Genomic DNA, 20423 nt, shown 5'->3' with positions numbered 1-20423 from the left:
AGAGTTCTTCACTCATTCTGTGTGCTTTGAGTTTATTTGAAAGTCTTGTGAGGTATTTTATTGAAAGCCTTTTGGAAATCTAAATATACTACATCAGATGGTGATTTTTCATCCCAATTCTGATAAATAGCATTAAAGAATTCCTGCAAATTTATCAGGCAGGATCTTCTATTGCGGAGACTGTGTTGGTTGTCTGATATAATTTTGTCCTAGAAACGTGATACTTTTACCTCATATTATTTTTCCATTTTACCTAACACTGATGTAAGGCTAATTGGGCAATAGCTCAAGGCACACTTTTTGTCTCCCTTTTTTTTTTTTGAGTAACATTTGCTAGTTTGTAGTCAGCTGGCACCTGACCATCTGATAGAGGTTTATTTATTTATTTATTATACTTTGTCGCTGTCTCCCGTGTTAGTGAGGTAGCGCAAGAAAACAGACGAAAGAGTGGCCCAACCCACTCAATTCCTGCAAATTTATCAGGCAGGATCTTCTATTGTGGAAACTGTGTTGGTTGTCCGATATAATTTTGTCCTAGAAACGTGACACTTGTATCTCATATTATTTTTCCATCATTTTACCTAACACTGATGTAAGGCTGATTGGGCAGTAGTTCAAGGCACAATTTTTGTCTCTCTTTTTTTTGAGTAACATTTGCTAGTTTCATAGGGTGGGGGAGGGGGCGAAAATCCTGGGAGCCTTGAAGAATGTGTGGAAGTCGAGAACATTATCTCGGAAAGCAAAAATGGCTATGTTTGAAGGAATAGTGGTTCCAACAATGTTGTATGGTTGCGAGGCGTGGGCTATGGATAGAGTTGTGCGCAGGAGGGTGGATGTGCTGGAAATGAGATGTTTGAGGACAATGTGTGGTGTGAGGTGGTTCGATCGAGTAAGTAACGTAAGGGTAAGAGAGATGTGTGGAAATAAAAAGAGCGTGGTTGAGAGAGCAGAAGAGGGTGTTTTGAAATGGTTTGGGCACATGGAGAGAATGAGTGAGGAAAGATTGACCAAGAGGATATATGTGTCGGAGGTGGAGGGAACGAGGAGAAGAGGGAGACCAAATTGGAGGTGGAAAGATGGAGTGAAAAAGATTCTGAGTGATTGGGGCCTGAACATGCAGGAGGGTGATAGGCGGGCAAGGAATAGAGTGAATTGGATCGATGTGGTATACTGGGGTCGACGTGCTGTCACTGGATTGAATCAGGGCATGTGAAGCGTCTGGGGTAAACCATGGAAAGTTGTGTGGGGTCTGGATGTGGAAAGGGAGCTGTGGTTTCAGGCATTATTGCATGAGAGCTAGAGACTGAGTGTGAACGAATGGGGCCTTTTTTGTCCTTTCCTAGCGCTACCTCGCACACATGAGGGGGGAGGGGGATGTTATTCCATGTGTGGCAAGGTGGCGATGGGAATGAATAAAGGCAGGCAGTGTGAATTGTGTGCATGTGTATATATGTATTGTCTGTGTGTGTATATATATTTGTGTACATTGAGATGTATGGGTATGTATATTTGCGTGTGTGGACGTGTATGTATATACATGTGTAAGGGGGTGGGTTGGGCCATTTCTTTTATCTGTTTCCTTGCGCTACCTCGCAAATGCGGGAGACAGCGACAAAGCAAAATAATAATAATAATATTTGCTAGTTTCTAGTCAGTTGGCACCTGACCATCTTTTAGAGAATTATTTATTTATGTATTATACTTTGTTGCTGTCTCCCGTGTTAGTGAGGTAGCGCAAGGAAACAGACGAAAGAATGGCCCAACCCACTCACATACACATGTATATGCATACACATCTACACACACACATATACATACCTATACATTTCAACGTATACATATATATACATACACAGACATATACATACATACACATGTACATAATTCATAGTTGCTGCCTTCACTCATTCCTGTCACCACCCTGCCATACATGAAATGACAACCCCCTCTCCCACATGCGCCAGAGGTAGCGCCAGGAAAAGATAACAAAGGCCACATTCGTTCACACTCAGTCTCTAGCTGTCATGTATATTGCACTGAAACCACAGCTCTCTTTCCACATCTAGGCCCCACAAAACTTTACATGGTTTACCCTAGACGCTTCACATGCCCTGGTTCAATCCATTGACAGCACTTTGACTCCGGTATACCACATCGTTCCAATTCACTATATACCTTGCACGCCTTTCACCCTCCTGCATGTTCAAGCCCCGATCGCTCAAAATCTTTTTCACTCCATCTTTCCACCTCCAATTTGGTCTCCCACTTCTCGTTCCCTCCACCTCTGACACATAAATCCTTTTTGTAAATCTTTCCTCACTCATTCTCTCCATGTGACCAAATCATTTCAAAACACCCTCTTCTCTCTCAACCACACACTTTTTATTATGACACATCTCTCTCACCCTTTCATTACTTTCTCGATCAAACCACCTCACACCACATATTGTCCTCAAACATCTATTTCCAACACATCCAACCTCCTCCGTACTACTTTATCTATAGCCCATGCCTCACAACCATATAACATTGTTGGAACCACTATTCCTTCAAACATACCCATTTTTGCTCTTCAAGATAATGTTCTCGCCTTCCACACATTTTTCAACACTGCCAGAACTTTCGCCCCCTCACCCACCCTTTGACTCACTTCCGCTTCCCTGGTTGTGGAGTATTTTAGCTTATGGGTTTATCATCTGTCTCCTAATCTCCTTTAAAGATCTTGGAGCCAAGTTATCAGGGCTGTTAGATTTGTTAGGATTTAATTGGTCCAGGTATTTAAATACTTCTAAGCTCATTATTTTTCTAAGCTTCAACACTTTTTCTTCAGATCCTTGAAACATTTGTTGCAGTATTCAAGATGTTTCTTCAATTGTGAATATGGAGTTAAAAGAAAAATGTATGGTAGCCATTTCCTTGTTGTTAGTAGTTCGTGGCCATATTTATTTTGTAATGGTCCAATTCTTTCTTTAATTGTCTTTCTTTGTCTTATAATATTTGAAGAATTCCTTAGAATTATTCTCAACTTTCAAGAAGATTCTTTTTCCTCCTCGCATTTACTCTTATCTTATGACCTTCTTACACTCTCTTTGGATTTAGATTAATTCTTGGTGGTTTTCGCGGGTTCTCATTTTGAATTTCTTATGTGCTTACTTCTTTTGGCGAATTAATCCTTCTGTTTTCCGATTCGTGCATGATGGTTTTGAAATATTAAAAGTTCTCTTTGTAATACATGACATATGTATGATACAGTATGGACCAGGCAGTATGATACAGTGGTTAAATTGATGAGAACTGCTATTGACGTTTGTGTAAATAAATGGTGAAGAGCTTGTAGATTTATGTGCCGAAAAAGGACTGATGATTGGGAGTACCTGGTTTAAAAAGCGAGATATACATAAGTATACTTATGTAAGTAGGAGAGATGGCCAGAGAGCGTTATTGGATTACGTGGTAATTGACAGGCGCGCGAAAGAGAGACTTTTGGATGTTAATGTGCTGAGAGGTGCAACTGGAGGGATGTCTGATCATTATCTTGTGGAGGCTAAGGTGAAGATTTGTATTGGTTTTCAGAAAAGAAGAGTGAATGTTGGGGTGAAGAGGGTGGTGAGAGTAAGTGAGCTTGGGAAGGAGACTTGTGTGAGGAAGTACCAGGAGATACTGAGTATAGAATGGAAAAAGGTGAGAACAATGGAAGTAAGGGGAGTGGGGGAGGAATGGGACGTATTTAGGGAATCAGTGATGGATTGCGCAAAAGATGCTTGTGGCATGAGAAGAGTGGGAGGTGGGTTGATTAGAAAGGGTAGTGAGTGGTGGGATGAAGAAGTAAGAGTATTAGTGAAAGAGAAGAGAGAGGCATTTGGAAGATTTTTGCAGGGAAAAAATGCAATTGAGTGGGAGACGTGTAAAAGAAAGAGACAGGAGGTCAAGAGAAAGGTACAAGAGGTGAAAAAAAGGGCAAATGAGAGTTGGGGTGAGAGAGTATCATTAAATTTTAGGGAGAATAAAAAGATGTTCTGGAAGGAGGTAAATAAAGTGCGTAAGACAAGGGAGCAAATGGGAACTTCAGTGAAGGGTGCAAATGGGGAGGTGATAACAAGTAGTGGTGATGTGAGAAGGAGATGGAGTGAGTATTTTGAAGGTTTGTTGAATGTGTTTGATGATAGAGTGGCAGATATAGGGTGTTTTGGTCGAGGTGGTGTGCAAAGTGAGAGGGTTAGGGAAAATGATTTGGTAAACATAGAAGAGGTAGTAAAAGCTTTGCGGAAGATGAAAGCCGGCAAGGCAGCAGGTTTGGATGGTATTGCAGTGGAATTTATTAAAAAAGGGGGTGACTGTATTGTTGACTGGTTGGTAAGGTTATTTAATGTATGTATGACTCATGTTGAGGTGCCTGAGGATTGGCGGAATGCGTGCATAGTGCCATTGTACAAAGGCAAAGGGGATAAGAGTGAGTGCTCAAATTACAGAGGTATAAGTTTGTTGAGTATTCCTGGTAAATTATATGGGAGGGTATTGATTGAGAGGGTGAAGGCATGTACAGAGCATCAGATTGGGGAAGAGCAGTGTGGTTTCAGAAGTGGTAGAGGATGTGTGGATCAGGTGTTTGCTTTGAAGAATGTATGTGAGAAATACTTAGAAAAGCAAATGGATTTGTATGTAGCATGTATGGATCTGGAGAAGGCTTATGATAGAGTTGATAGAGATGCTCTGTGGAAGGTATTAAGAATATATGGTGTGGGAGGCAAGTTGTTAGAAGCAGTGAAAAGTTTTTATCGAGGATGTAAGGCATGTGTACGTGTAGGAAGAGAGGAAAGTGATTGGTTCTCAGTGAATGTAGGTTTGCGGCAGGGGTGTGTGATGTCTCCATGGTTGTTTAATTTGTTTATGGATGGGGTTGTTAGGGAGGTGAATGCAAGAGTTTTGGAAAGAGGGGCAAGTATGAAGTCTGTTGGGGATGAGAGAGCTTGGGAAGTGAGTCAGTTGTTGTTCGCTGATGATACAGCGCTGGTGGCTGATTCATGTGAGAAACTGCAGAAGCTGGTGACTGAGTTTGGTAAAGTGTGTGAAAGAAGAAAGTTAAGAGTAAATGTGAATAAGAGCAAGGTTATTAGGTACAGTAGGGTTGAGGGTCAAGTCAATTGGGAGGTGAGTTTGAATGGAGAAAAACTGGAGGAAGTGAAGTGTTTTAGATATCTGGGAGTGGATCTGGCAGCGGATGGAACCATGGAAGCGGAAGGGGATCATAGGGTGGGGGAGGGGGCGAAAATTCTGGGAGCCTTGAAGAATGTGTGGAAGTCGAGAACATTATCTCGGAAAGCAAAAATGGGTATGTTTGAAGGAATAGTGGTTCCAACAATGTTGTATGGTTGCGAGGCGTGGGCTATGGATAGAGTTGTGCGCAGGAGGATGGATGTGCTGGAAATGAGATGTTTGAGGACAATGTGTGGTGTGAGGTGGTTTGATCGAGTGAGTAACGTAAGGGTAAGAGAGATGTGTGGAAATAAAAAGAGCGTGGTTGAGAGAGCAGAAGAGGGTGTTTTGAAATGGTTTGGTCACATGGAGAGAATGAGTGAGGAAAGATTGACCAAGAGGATATATGTGTCGGAGGTGGAGGGAACGAGGAGAAGAGGGAGACCAAATTGGAGGTGGAAAGATGGAGTGAAAAAGATTTTGTGTGATCGGGGCCTGAACATGCAGGAGGGTGAGAGGAGGGCAAGGAATAGAGTGAATTGGAGCGATGTGGTATACCGGGGTTGACGTGCTGTCAGTGGATTGAATCAGGGCATGTGAAGCGTCTGGGGTAAACCATGGAAAGCTGTGTAGGTATGTATATTTGCGTGTGTGGACGTATGTATATTTGCGTGTGTGGATGTATGTATATACGTGTGTATGGGGGTGGGTTGGGCCATTTCTTTCGTCTGTTTCCTTGCGCTACCTCGCAAACGCGGGAGACCGAAAAAAAAAAAAATTCCCTTTTCCATAGCCAGAGGTTGAACCATTATGTGACATTCATTTGTCATTTTTCATTTCATTTCAAGCTAGAAGTTTCAGTTTTCTAAATTATTTCTTACATTTTTCATATGTATATGTATATATGTATGTGTGTATGTGTATGTGTGTATATATATATATATATATATATATATATATATATATATATATATATATGTATGTATGTATGTGATCGGGGCCTGAACATGCAGGAGGGTGAAAGGAGGGCAAGGAATAGAGTGAATTGGAGCGATGTGGTGTACCGGGGTTGACGTGCTGTCAGTGGATTGAATCAAGGCATGTGAAGCGTCTGGGGTAAACCATGGAAAGCTGTGTAGGTATGTATATTTGCATGTGTGGACGTATGTATATACATGTGTATGGGGGGGATTGGGCCATTTCTTTCGTCTGTTTCCTTGCGCTACCTCGCAAACGCGGGAGACAGCGACAAAGTATAAAAAAAATATATGTATGTGTGTGTATATATGTATATATATGTGTATTATCCCTGGGGATAGGGGTGAAAGAATACTTCCCACGCATTCCTCGTGTGTCGTAGAAGGCGACTAGAGGGGACGGGAGCGGGGGGCCAGAAATCCTCCCCTCCTTGTATTTTTAACTTTCTAAAATGGGAAACAGAAGAAGGAGTCACGCGGGGAGTGCTCATCCTCCTCAACGGCTCAGACTGGGGTGTCTAAATGTGTGTGGATGTAACCAAGATGTGAAAAAGGCGAGATAGGTAGTATGTTTGAGGAAAGGAACCTGGATGTTTTGGCTCTGAGTGAAACGAAGCTCAAGGGTAAAGGGGAAGAGTGGTTTGGAAATGTCTTGGGAGTAAAGTCAGGGGTTAGTGAGAGGACAAGAGCAAGGGAAGGAGTAGCAGTACTCCTGAAACAGGAGTTGTGGGAGTATGTGATAGAATGTAAGAAAGTAAATTCTCGATTGATATGGGTAAAACTGAAAGTTGATGGAGAGAGATGGGTGATTATTGGTGCATATGCACCTGGGCATGAGAAGAAAGATCATGAGAGGCAAGTGTTTTGGGAACAGCTGAATGAGTGTTTTAATGGTTTTGATGCACGAGACCAGGTTATAGTGATGGGTGATTTGAATGCAAAGGTGAGTAATGTGGCAGTTGAGGGAATAATTGGTATACATGGGGTGTTCAGTGTTGTAAATGGAAATGGTGAAGAGCTTGTAGATTTATGTGCTGAAAAAGGAGTGGTGATTGGGAATACCTGGATTAAAAAGCGAGATATACATAAGTGTACGTATGTAAGTAGGAGAGATGGCCAGAGAGCGTTATTGGATTACGTGTTAATTGACAGGTGTGCGAAAGAGAGACTTTTGGATGTTAATGTGCTGAGATGTGCAACTGGAGGGATGTCTGATCATTATCTTGTGGAGGCTAAGGTGAAGATTTGTATGGGTTTTCAGAAAAGAAGAGTGAATGTTGGGGTGAAGAGGGTGGTGAGAGTAAGTGAGCTTGGGAAGGAGACTTGTGTGAGGAAGTACTAGGAGAGACTGAGTACAGAATGGAAAAAGGTGAGAACAATGGAAGTAAGGGGAGTGGGGGAGGAATGAGATGTATTTAGGGAATCAGTGATGGATTGCGCAAAAGATGCTTGTGGCATGAGAAGAGTGGGAGGTGGGTTGATTAGAAAGGGTAGTGAGTGGTGGGATGAAGAAGTAAGATTGTTAGTGAAAGAGAAGAGAGAGGCATTTGGACGATTTTTGCATGGAAAAAATGCAGTTGAGTGGGAGATGTATAAAAGAAAGAGACAGGAGGTCAAGAGAAAGGTGCAAGAGGTGAAAAAGAGGGCAAATGAGAGTTGGGGTGAGAGAGTATCATTAAATTTTAAGGAGAATAAAAAGATGTTCTGGAAGGAGGTAAATAAAGTGCATAAGACAAGGGAGCAAATGGGAACTTCAGTGAAGGGCGCAAATGGGGAGGTGATAACAAGTAGTGGTGATGTGAGAAGGAGATGGAGTGAGTATTTTGAAGGTTTGTTGAATGTGTTTGATGATAGAGTGGCAGATATAGGGTGTTTTGGTCGAGGTGGTGTGCAAAGTGAGAGGGTTGGGGAAAATGATTTGGTAAACAGAGAAGAGGTAGTAAAAGCTTTGCGGAAGATGAAAGCCGGTAAGGCAGCAGGTTTGGATGGTATTGCAGTGGACTTTATTAAAAAAGGGGGTGACTGTATTGTTGACTGGTTGGTAAGGTTATTTAATGTATGTATGACTCATGGTGAGGTGCCTGAGGATTGGCGGAATGCGTGCATAGTGCCATTGTACAAAGGCAAAGGGGATAAGAGTGAGTGCTCAAATTTCAGAGGTATAAGTTTGTTGAGTATTCCTGGTAAATTATATGGGAGGGTATTGATTGAGAGGGTGAAGGCATGTACAGAGCATCAGATTGGGGAAGAGCAGTGTGGTTTCAGAAGTGATAGAGGATGTGTGGACCAGGTGTTTGCTTTGAAGAATGTATGTGAGAAATACTTAGAAAAGCAAATGGATTTGTATGTAGCATGTATGGATCTGGAGAAGGCATATGATAGAGTTGATAGAGATGCTCTGTGGAAGGTATTAAGAATATATGGTGTGGGAGGCAAGTTGTTAGAAGCAGTGAAAAGTTTTTATCAAGGATGTAAGGCACGTGTACGTGTAGGAAGAGAGGAAAGTGATTGGTTCTCAGTGAATGGAGGGGTGCGGCAGGGGTGTGTGATGTCTCCATGGTTGTTTAATTTGTTTATGGATGGGGTTGTTAGGGAGGTGAACGCAAGAGTTTTGGAAAGAGAGGCAAGTATGAAGTCTGTTGTGGATGAGAGAGCTTGGGAAGTGAGTCAGTTGTTGTTCGCTGATGATACAGCGCTGGTGGCTGATTCATGTGAGAAACTGCAGAAGCTGGTGACTGAGTTTGGTAAAGTGTGTGGAAGAAGAAAGTTAAGAGTAAATGTGAATAAGAGCAAGGTTATTAGGTACAGTAGGGTTGAGGGTCAGGTCAATTGGGAGGTAAGTTTGAATGGAGAAAAACTGGAGGAAGTAAAGTGTTTTAGATATCTGGGAGTGGATCTGGCAGCGGATGGAACCATGGAAGCGGAAGTGGATCATAGGGTGGGGGAGGGGGCGAAAATCCTGGGAGCCTTGAAGAATGTGTGGAAGTCGAGAACATTATCTCGGAAAGCAAAAATGGGTATGTTTGAAGGAATAGTGGTTCCAACAATGTTGTATGGTTGCGAGGCGTGGGCTATGGATAGAGTTGTGCGCAGGAGGATGGATGTGCTGGAAATGAGATGTTTGAGGACAATGTGTGGTGTGAGGTGGTTTGATCGAGTGAGTAACGTAAGGGTAAGAGAGATGTGTGGAAATAAAAAGAGCGTGGTTGAGAGAGCAGAATAGGGTGTTTTGAAATGGTTTGGGCACATGGAGAGAATGAGTGAGGAAAGATTGACCAAGAGGATATATGTGTCGGAGGTGGAGGGAGCGAGGAGAAGTGGGAGACCAAATTGGAGGTGGAAAGATGGAGTGAAAAAGATTTTGAGTGATCGGGGCCTGAACGTGCAGAAGGATGAAAGGAGGGCAAGGAATAGAGTGAATTGGATCGATGTGGTATACTGGGGTTGACATGCTGTCAGTGGATTGAATCAGGGCATGTGAAGCGTCTTGGGTAAACCATGGAAAGCTGTGTAGGTATGTATATTTGCGTGTGTGGACGTGTATGTATATACATGTGTATGGGGGTGGGTTGGGCCATTTTCTTTCGTCTGTTTCCTTGCGCTACCTCGCAAATGCGGGAGACAGCGACAAAGCAAAAAAAAAAAAAAAGACTCATGGTGAGGTGCCTGAGGATTGGCGGAATGCGTGCATAGTGCCATTGTACAGAGGCAAAGGGGATAAGAGTGAGTGCTCAAATTACAGAGGTATAAGTTTGTTGAGTATTACTGGTAAATTATATGGGAGGGTATTGATTGAGAGGGTGAAGGCATGTATAGCGCATCAGATTGGGGAAGAGCAGTGTGTTTTCAGAAGTGGTAGAGGATGTGTGGATCAGGTGTTTGCTTTGAAGAATGTATGTGAGAAATACTTAGAAAAGCAAATGGATTTGTATGTAGCATTTATGGATCTAGAGAAGGCATATGATAGAGTTGATAGAGATGCTCTGTTGAAGGTATTAAGAATATATGGTGTGGGAAGCAAGTTGTTAGAAGCAGTGAAAAGTTTTTATCGAGGATGTAAGGCATGTGTACATGTAGGAAGAGAGGAAAGTGATTGGTTCTCAGTGAATGTAGGTTTGCTGCAGGGGTGTGTGATGTCTTTATGGTTGTTTAATTTGTTTATGGATGGAGTTGTTAGGGAGGTGAATGCAAGAGTTTTGGAAAGAGGGGCAAGTATGAAGTCTGTTGTGGATGAGGGAGCTTGGGAAGTGAGTCAGTTGTTGTTCGCTCATGATACAGCGCTGGTGGCTGATTCATGTGAGAAACTGCAGAAGCTGGTGACTGAGTTTGGTAAAGTGTGTGGAAGAAGAAAGTTAAGAGTAAATGTGAATAAGAGCAAGGTTATTAGGTACAGTAGGGTTGAGGGTCAAGTCAATTGGGAGGTAAGTTTGAATGTAGAAAAACTGGAGGAAGTAAAGTGTTTTAGATATCTGGGAGTGGATCAGGCAGCGGATGGAACCATGGAAGTGGAAGTGAATCATAGGGTGGGGGAGGGGGCGAAAATCCTGGGAGCCTTGAAGAATGTGTGGAAGTCGAGAACATTGTCTCGGAAAGCAAAAATGGGTACGTTTGAAGGAATAGTGGTTCCAACAATGTTGTATGGTTGCGAGGTGTGGGCTATGGATAGAGTTGTGCGCAGGAGGGTGGATGTGCTGGAAATGAGATGTTTGAGGACAATGTGTGGTGTGAGGTGGTTTGATCGAGTAAGTAATGTAAGGGTAAGAGAGATATGTGGAAATAAAAAGAGCGTTGTTGAGAGAGCAGAAGAGGGTGTTTTGAAATGGTTTGGCCACATGGAGAGAATGAGTGAGGAAAGATTGACGAAGAGGATATATGTGTCGGAGGTGGAGGTAACGAGGAGAAGTGGGAGACCAAATTGGAGGTGGAAAGATGGAGTGAAAAAGATTTTGAGTGATCGGGGCCTGAACATGCAGGAGGGTGAAAGGAGGGCAAGGAATAGAGTGAATTGGATCGATGTGGTATACCGGGATTGACCTGTGGACGTCTGCGTGTATACATTGTGTATGGGGGTGGGTTGGGCCATTTCTTCGTGTTTCTTTGCGCTACCTCGCAAACGCGGGAGACAGCGACAAAGCAAAATAAATAAATAAATAAATGTTTATTTTCAGTCTTGTGTAGTGTGTTTTTAGAATTATTCCACATTTGCTATCCTCTGTGGATGTCATGAAGTTTTGTCCAATTGATACTGCAAATTTCATGTCATTTGTTTTCAAAATATGCTTGCCTATAATCTGGGATCAAGAGTTTGTTTATTTCATAATTTAGATTTATGTCCAATATAATCAAACTGTGATTGCTGTTTGACAAACTCTTAAGTACTTCGCAAGAGTTGATTAAGTTTGTCACTGGTGAGGACAAGATCAAGAATGTTTTTACCTCTAGTAGGTTTTTGATTAACTGCTCTAGTAAAGCATCTTCAATCATTTCTGTTAGTCTCGTTGCCTCTCGATCACCTGTTAACATCTTCCAGTTAATGGTTGCACTGTTGAAGTCTCCTGCTATTGTAACTTTTTACTGTTTACTATAGTTTTTATTTGATTGTATAACATCATCATCTTTTTGCTTACAAGGTCTGTAAATAATGCCGAGACTTAGTTTTGAATTTGTCAGTAATGTCAATATAGAGTGAGTCGTAAGTGTGTGTGTCTGCTTTGCTTACCTTAATAGTACTTAGATTGTTATCAATATAGATCAAAACGCCACCACCTGCCCTGTATAAGAGATCTTTCATAAATAGTTTGTGTCTAGGTATTGCTAGCTTGATGATTAAGTGGTTATTCTGAGTTTATCCATGTTTCTAGGATTGCAATCACGTTCGGTTTTTCAGTAACTGCATAGGATTTAAGTTCATCACATTTTGTAATGATGCTCTGAGCATTTGTGCATATTAAACTTTTTTTTTTAGTTCTCTGGATTGAATTTGCCCTCTTTTTTTTACTTTAGGTATGTGTGTTTGTATCATCACTGTTAATGTCTGTGTGTACATCAGTGGGAGAGAGACGGTTCTTCATCTCTTTTGGGTTTGCTGCCATACTCTGACCCTCTCTATACTGGACCCTACCAGCCTTATTCCTAAACGTTATGTGAAAGTTGACCTGTATCTGTGCTATAGGATGTAAGTTCATCGCATTTTGTAATGATGCTCCGAGCATTTGTGCATATTAAACTTTCTTTTTTTTTTTAGTTCTTCTCTGGACTGAATTTGCCGTTTTTTACTGTCGGTACGTTTATTTATTTATTTATTTATTTTGCTTTGTCGCTGTCTCCCGCGTTAGCGAGTTAGCGCAAGGAAACAGACGAAAGAATGGCCCAACCCACCCACATACACATGTATACACATACATGTCCACACACGCAAATATACATACCTATTCATCTCAATGTATACATATATATACACACACAGACATATACATATATACACATGTACATAATTCATACTGTCTGCCTTTATTCATTCCCATCGCCACCTCGCCACACATGTAATAACAACTCCCTCCTCCCTCTTGTGTGCGAGTTAGTGCTAGGAAAAGACAACAAAGGCCCCGTTTGTTCAAACTCAGTCTCTAGCTGTCATGTAATAATGCACCGAAACCACAGCTCCCTTTCCACATCCAGGCCCCACAGAACTTTCAATGGTTTATCCTAGACGCTTCACATGCCCTGGTTCAATCCATTGACAGCACGTCAGCCCCGGTATACCACATCGTTCCAATTCACTCTATTCCTTGCACTCCTTTCACCCTCCTGCATGTTCAGGCCCCAATCACTCAAAATCTTTTTCACTCCATCTTTCCACCTCCAATTTGGTCTCCCACTTCTCCTCGTTCCCTCCACCTCTGACACATATATCCTCTTTGTCAATCTTTCCTCACTCATTCTCTCCATGTGACTAAACCATTTCAAAACACCCTCTTCTGCTCTCCCAACCACACTCTTTTTATTACCACACATCTCTCTTACCCTATTATTACTTACTCGATCAAACCACCTCACACCACATATTGTCCTCAAACATCTCATTTCCAGCACATCCACCCTCCTGTGCACAACTCCATCCATAGCTCACGCCTCGCAACCATACAACATTGTTGGAACCACTATACCTCCAAACATAGCCATTTTTGCTTTCCGAGATAATGTTCACAACTTCCACACACTCTTCAATGCTCCCAGAATTTTCGCCCCCTCCCCTACCCTATGATTCACTTCCGCTTCCATGGTTCCATCCGCTGCCTAATCCTTTCCCAGATATCTAAAACTCTTCACCTCCTCCAGTTTTTCTCCATTCAAACTTACTTTCCAATTGACTTGACCCTCAACCCTACTGTACCTAATAACCGTGCTCTTATTCACATTTACTCTCAACTTTCTTCTTTCACACACTTTTTGCTAAACTCAGTCACTGTTGCTATGTGTGTTTGTATTATCACTGTTAATGTCTGTGTGTACATCAGTGGGAGAGAGATGGTTCTTCATCTCTTTTGGGTTTGCCGCCATACTCTGACCCTCTCTGTACTGGACCCTACCAGCCTTATTCCTAAAAGTTATGTGAAAGATGACCTATATCTGTGCTACCCTGTTTCTTGTACTACCTGAGTGTCCCCAGCTAACCCTACTTGACCTTTCTTTGCTAATTCCCTTGCCTGTGAGGTTACTGCTTCTCCCTGAGGATCATGACTGTCATGTTTCCATCCCTCCTCTACTGCTACCATTATAGTGGTCAAACTGGACGCCTTATTCTTCAGATTCTGTTCACACTCGGATTCCCCCCTGCACCGATCCATCCCCACAGCTACTCCCTCACCCGCCTAGTTTCTTTGTTAGCCAGACCATGATTTGCTCTCCTGGGTAGTGTATCTTTATCGGGAAAAAGGCCTAATCTCCTCCAGTACTCTGCCAAGGCGGGCTTTCCCTATTCCATTGAAGTGAAGACCATCCCTAGCGTACAGAGCTCTATCATGACTAAAATGGTCCCATAGGTCTATACTAAACACCTAACCTAACCTAACCTCCCTACAGAGAGCTTTGATTCTTATGTTTATCCCCAGCATTCTTTTGAGGGTACAGAAATCTTCATCATACCTTGGCAGCAATCCCAATATATATATTTATAAGCTTCCTATGACTCTCTTTGAACTTGTTGATTAGTTTCCTATGCTTCAGTACTATTTCTTCTGATTAACTGCATTGTTTGTCCCCACTTGAGCGACAAAAGCCCCCAGTCCTTGGAGTTGTTTGAGACTATATCATCAGTTTTATCTTGGACGTGTTCTGCCTTAGCACCTGCATAACATAAGCTCTTCCTATTTCTACCCTTTGCACAGAACTCTTGGTCCTGATGTTTGATTATAATAGTCCCCGACCAGGATGACACTACGATCATTCTGTACTTCATCATTTATTACACTAAACATATTGTGAATGTAGAGTTCGTTTAATTGTTTGGTAATTTGGCAACAAGTTTTCCTCGCTTGTTGGAAGGTGGAAGTATCTTCAAACTTTGTCTCTATGGTTGCTATTCTACTATCTAAGCTAACTTCCTTAGATGATATACCCGTGTCTGTTTCTTGTATAGCAACCGCTTTTGCCGCTAAGAATCCAGCTTCCTCTTCACACCATTTCATCCCAACATGTAGTATATCCAAGGCTTCGCTGTTTTTTGTAACACCTACCAAAAGCCTCTCAAATATGTTGCAGAACAAACAAGAAGTGTACTGACCTTCTTCTCTGAGGAAAAAGTCCCTAGTGATCTCCCGGTGGCAAATAGGGCTGGCAACTCGAGAAGCTGGAGCCATCTTCTCGGATTTCTTTAAGTTTCAAAATTTTACTAAGATTCAAGGGATTTCACAAAAGACCTGTTTGAAAGTGAGTCATTTAGTACATTTTTCCTCGACATTTTTCCTGATGATAGGATGTTAGGTGTAGGGTGTTTGAGTTGGTGAGGTATGTGAGGTGAGAGTCACAGAAACTGGTTTAATGAAGAGGAAAGAGGTACTTATGACGAAATTTGGCAAGGTGGCTGGAATGGATGGTATTGAAGCTGCATTTCTTAAGAAAGAGGGTGACTTGTCTTGATGATTAATTAGTTAGGATTTTCACTGTATGTATAAATTATTATGAGGACTTGCTGAATACATATTTTTTGCCATTGTTTTATGTAAAGGAAAGGGGTAGAAAGGCAAGTGTTTGAAATAGAGTTAAAAGCTCGTTGAGTGCATCTGGTAAGTTGTATGGGAGGGTGGTGATTGAGATGGTGAAGACATGTACAGAGCTTCAGTTTTGGGAGAAACAATGTAGTTTTAGGAATGGTAGAGAATGTGTTGAGTAGGAGTTTGCTTTGAAGAATGTGTGTAATACTTAGTGACTGAAAAAGGATTTGTATGTGGCATTTATAGATTTGGAGAAAGCATATGATAGTGTTGATAGTGGAAGCAGTGAAAAGTTTTTATCAAGATTGTAAGGCATATGTATGAGTATGAAGAAAGGAGACTGTGTGGTTCCTGGTGAAGGTTGGTCTGTGGCAGGGCTGTGTGATGTCACTTTGGCTGTTTCATTTGTTTATGGATGTGGTGATGATGCAGGAAAATGCAAAGGTCTTGTAGAGACTGGTGAATTTGCAGTTTTTAAGGGTTGAGGGGGGCCTGGGAAGCGAGTCAGTTGTTGTTTTCAGATTTGAGTGGGGAAGCTGCAGAAGTTTAAGTTGGAGAGTGTGTAAAAGGAGGAAGTTGAGAGTATTTGAGAATTAAAGCAAGTTTATCAAGTTTAGCAGGGCAAAGGGAGAGGCTGGTTGGGGTTTGAGTTTGGACGGAGAAAATATGGAAGATGGGAAGTGTTTTATGTCTGGGAGTGAACATGATAGCAAATGGAATCATGAAAGTGGAAGTGAGTCATGGGATGGCTGAGGGGGTGAAGGTTCTGGGAAGAGTGAAGAATGTGTGGAAAGAGAGGTCATTATGTGGGAGCGTGAAAGTGGGTGTGTTTGAAGGTATAGTAGTCCCATGATGTATGGATGTGAGGCATGGCCTATAGATAAGGATGTGCACAGTAGGGTGAATGTGCTGGAAAGAAAATGTTTGAGGACAATATGTGATGTGAGATGCTTTGATCAAGTAAGTAATAAAAAGGTAAGAGAGAGGTGTGTTTATAAGACAAGTGTGATTGAGAGAGCTGAAGAGGAGTGTGCTGAAATGGTTTGGATATATAGAGAGAATGAGTATGAGTTAAGAGAAGTTGATGGAGAAGATATATGTGTCAGAAGTGGAGGGGATGAGAAGGGGAAACAAAATTGGAGATGGGGGGCTTGAAAGATATTAAGAGACCAAGGCTTGAATGTGCAGGTGGATGAAATGCATGCATGGGGTAAAGTGAATTAGAATGATGTGGTATGCATGGGGTGCTGTGGTGTCAGTGAACTGAACCAAACATGTGCAGTGGTTAGGGAAAACCATGTGGCCCTGGTTGTGGATAAGGCCAGTGGTTTCAATGTATTGAACATGACAGGTAAGAGTGAAGAATGTGTGGAAAGAGAGGTCATTATGTGGGAGCGTGAAAGTGGGTGTGTTTGAAGGTATAGTAGTCCCATGATGTATGGATGTGAGGCATGGCCTATAGATAAGGATGTGCACAGTAGGGTGAATGTGCTGGAAAGAAAATGTTTGAGGACAATATGTGATGTGAGATGCTTTGATCAAGTAAGTAATAAAAAGGTAAGAGAGAGGTGTGTTTATAAGACAAGTGTGATTGAGAGAGCTGAAGAGGAGTGTGCTGAAATGGTTTGGATATATAGAGGGAATGAGTATGAGTTAAGAGAAGTTGATGGAGAAGATATATGTGTCAGAAGTGGAGGGGATGAGAAGGGGAAACAAAATTGGAGATGGGGGGCTTGAAAGATATTAAGAGACCAAGGCTTGAATGTGCAGGTGGATGAAATGCATGCATGGGGTAAAGTGAATTAGAATGATGTGGTATGCATGGGGTGCTGTGGTGTCAGTGAACTGAACCAAACATGTGCAGTGGTTAGGGAAAACCATGTGGCCCTGGTTGTGGATAAGGCCAGTGGTTTCAATGTATTGAACATGACAGGTAGAGAATGGATGAGCGAAATGTGGCATTTCTTCACATGATCCTGGTGCTTCCTTGCGAATGCGGGAATTGGTGGACAGTTATGAAAGAAAAAAGATGTGGAGCAACATGAAAGCTTCAAAGGTCATACCTTTTAATTAACACTTGTAGGTTTTGATAAGGATCTGAACAGAGATGTTGCATTAAGAGTTACCTTAACTTAGGTTGAGCCTTTAGTATAATCAGCATTTATCTCGTTAGTGGTAAATTTATTGGAAAATTTTTGAATACAATTAGGAGTTAAATGAATGAATTTGAACAGCCCCTTTTTTTTTTCTGTTGTTGTTAGAAACCATAATAGTTTAGTGAGCTGGGATGCACCATTAACCTCTGATCATCCAGTCATAAGAATGTTAAGTATGTTGAGCAAGAAAAATTTTCGTTTTCTGTCATATTGATGAGTGATACTTCTGATAAGAAAGTTGTAATGATGCAACATTTGTCAGCTATGAGATCCTTGTTGGATTCATTACTTGGTTTTCTATTTCTAAATACATTGCAAATATGTAGCCAAAACATAGATGTGAAATGAATCATTGAGTTCAAGAATCCAGGACCTGGAAATGAGCTATTTGAGAGGATCATATTGTATGACTAGATGGAATGAAGAAAAAAATTAAGGGTTGTATGAGAGATTTAGTATGGCAGGAAATGCATAGGGAATGAAATGTTTTGTGGTTGAGTGGGTGAAATGTAATATGTGAGGTGGAATGAGCATGAAGAAAAAATGCAAGATGGGATGTTTACAAGAAATTGGGGTTGAGAGGAAGACCACCTCACTGTGACATAGGAAAATAGAGTGAAAGAGTCCTGGAGAGATAGAAAGAGTTGAAGAATTCATGGGCTGGTGTATGCGAAGGAGGCATGTAGGGATGGGGATAGAGTGTATGCGAAGGAGGCGTGTAGGGATGGGGATAGATGGAGACTTTTGCTGTGGCCACCCACTTGATGGGCATTCCCAAAGGGAATAGACATCAGAGATATATACAGATAGATTATGAGTGATGATTTTATTAACAGTATACAGTATCACAATTCAGTAATTAGATTTTTGGCTTCAGTCTGAAGGCCTATGTTGTAGATTCATTACTTGTTAAGAAGGCTTGTGGTTACTTATTTATCCTTAAATGGGCTAACTATAATAATATCAGATTATGTGATCATAATCAGATTATGTGGGGATAGGGGATTAAGAATACTTCCCACATATTCCCTGCGTGTCGTAGAAGGCGACTAAAAGGGGAGGGAGTGGGGGGCTGGAAATCCTCTCCTCTCGGTTTTTTTTTAATTTTCCAAAAGAAGGAACAGAGAATTGGGCCAGGTGAGGGTATTCCCTCAAAGGCCCAGTCCTCTGTTCTTAACGCTACCTCGCTAATGCGGAAATGGCGAATAGTTTGAAAGAAAGAAAAGAAAATTTTTGTATTATTTGAATATATGAGAATTTCTGTATCTCAGTTCTTTGCCAGTGTGGAATTTCTTACTTTTTCATGGTATTTTCTTGAAAGAAATATTTTACGCAAGCAAAAGACATAGCTAAAGACAAATTTTGTTTGAAGTTGATCTTGATTTTTTCTTAGATTACTCTACACTGTTTGAGGAAGTATTGACAGGAAATTTTCCAGTTTGAGCTACAATTTTTAGCATATAAACTCCAGTATTTGAAAATTCTTTTTACTGTGACTGTAAAAATGATTAATTTTGGATGATGTATCAGTATGTGCAGTGTTGGATGGCCTCTTAGTATCTCTGTTGTTGAATGATGTATCAGTATTTCAGTTTTATAACAAAATATTTACTCTTTTAACCCAGTTATTCTAAAGCAGTTTGAACTGCAACAGACTTGTGGGTCCTTTCTAAGAAAAGCTGTTTGATTGCAAAAAAAATTAGAAACGAAGTTGTGTGTGAAGGGAGTAGAAAAGTAAATAGAATGTATCAGTGTATGTAAACATGTTAAAGGTTCTTTTGTAGACACTTAAGTATTGGCTCTGTATATAGTATATGTAGGTGTATATCATATATGCACAACCAAAAGGGTAGTGGTTGGCATTGTAAATTCAAGATTTGGAATTGATGACGTCTAATGTAGTGGTTAAAATTGCTTTTCATGGCTCTACATGTGAAAGTTAGCTTGTACATGACAAGGAGGCTCCACTTTCTTGCTGAGAGTGTTATGGTATTTAGTTGGTAAAATTCTGTATAGGCTGGATCTCCATGGCATTCTAGATATCGAATCGTGGATGATACAGTGTTGGGCTTCTCCCATTTTGAATGACTTGTCATACATGCAGATATGCCATAGCTTAATGGGGTGTGAGAAATATGGGAAATAGATGTATTTCTTTACTTGGAACATTGAGGATTGGTTACTTATAATTGCTTTCTCACCCAGCTCTTCAATTTTGACAGTGTACACTTGAAAGTTGGTGATAATCAAGATATTCTTAAACTTGGTTTGCTTCTTCTTGCAGGGATGTGGAAGCTTCTAGTATTACTTGAATTCTGAGTGAAGAATTATAAATATTAGCTCCTAGATAGAGAACTGGCAGCTAGTGGCTTCAGGGGGGTGGTCTCTTTGTTCATTTAGTGTGGCTGCCTTTATTTGTGGTTGCTGAACTAGCATTACTAATAGAATGGTTAAGGCATGTTTCCACAGCTCTTGCCTTCCCTAAGTACAGGAATAAATCTCTTGAATTGAGAACAATTTTTTTTGCAGGTACCAATTTACTCCTTCAGAGGAAGAAATTAAGGAGACACTACAGATGATGAATGACAACTTAAGAATTCCTGATAATTTTGCACCAACAGCTGAGTCATTTGATGAAACAAAGATCCAGCTGAAAATGGAGTTGGTCCAGATGCCGGAGCCTCTGCTGAACCCACAGACCACTGCTTTCTGTGATAAACTTGGGCTTGATGATCCATTAGCTCTACTTATAGGGGCAAAGAGGAAGGCTATGATTTCTTCAAAAGTTACTTCTCCAAGGTTGGGACCAAATGACTCAGAGTTAAACATCACAATGGAGACATCCAAACTGTCAAACAGTCCTGATGAGGTAAGATGTTGCCATG

The 20423-nt window shown here is 41.3% G+C and overlaps 1 protein-coding gene across 1 annotated transcript in view; it reads left to right on the top strand.

Moving 5' to 3' along the window:
* Positions 1-20423, top strand: part of ldbr (lariat debranching enzyme) — a 127757-nt gene that overhangs the window by 62614 nt on the left and 44720 nt on the right. The window contains exon 6 of the mRNA XM_071691515.1: positions 20068-20407. Within this exon, the coding sequence (XP_071547616.1) occupies positions 20068-20407 (340 nt within the window). The remainder of the gene's footprint in view (positions 1-20067; positions 20408-20423) is intronic.

Source organism: Panulirus ornatus, chromosome 50 (assembly GCF_036320965.1).
Source record: "Panulirus ornatus isolate Po-2019 chromosome 50, ASM3632096v1, whole genome shotgun sequence".
NCBI lineage: Eukaryota > Metazoa > Arthropoda > Malacostraca > Decapoda > Palinuridae > Panulirus > Panulirus ornatus.
This window is presented reverse-complemented; position numbering and strand designations above follow the sequence as displayed.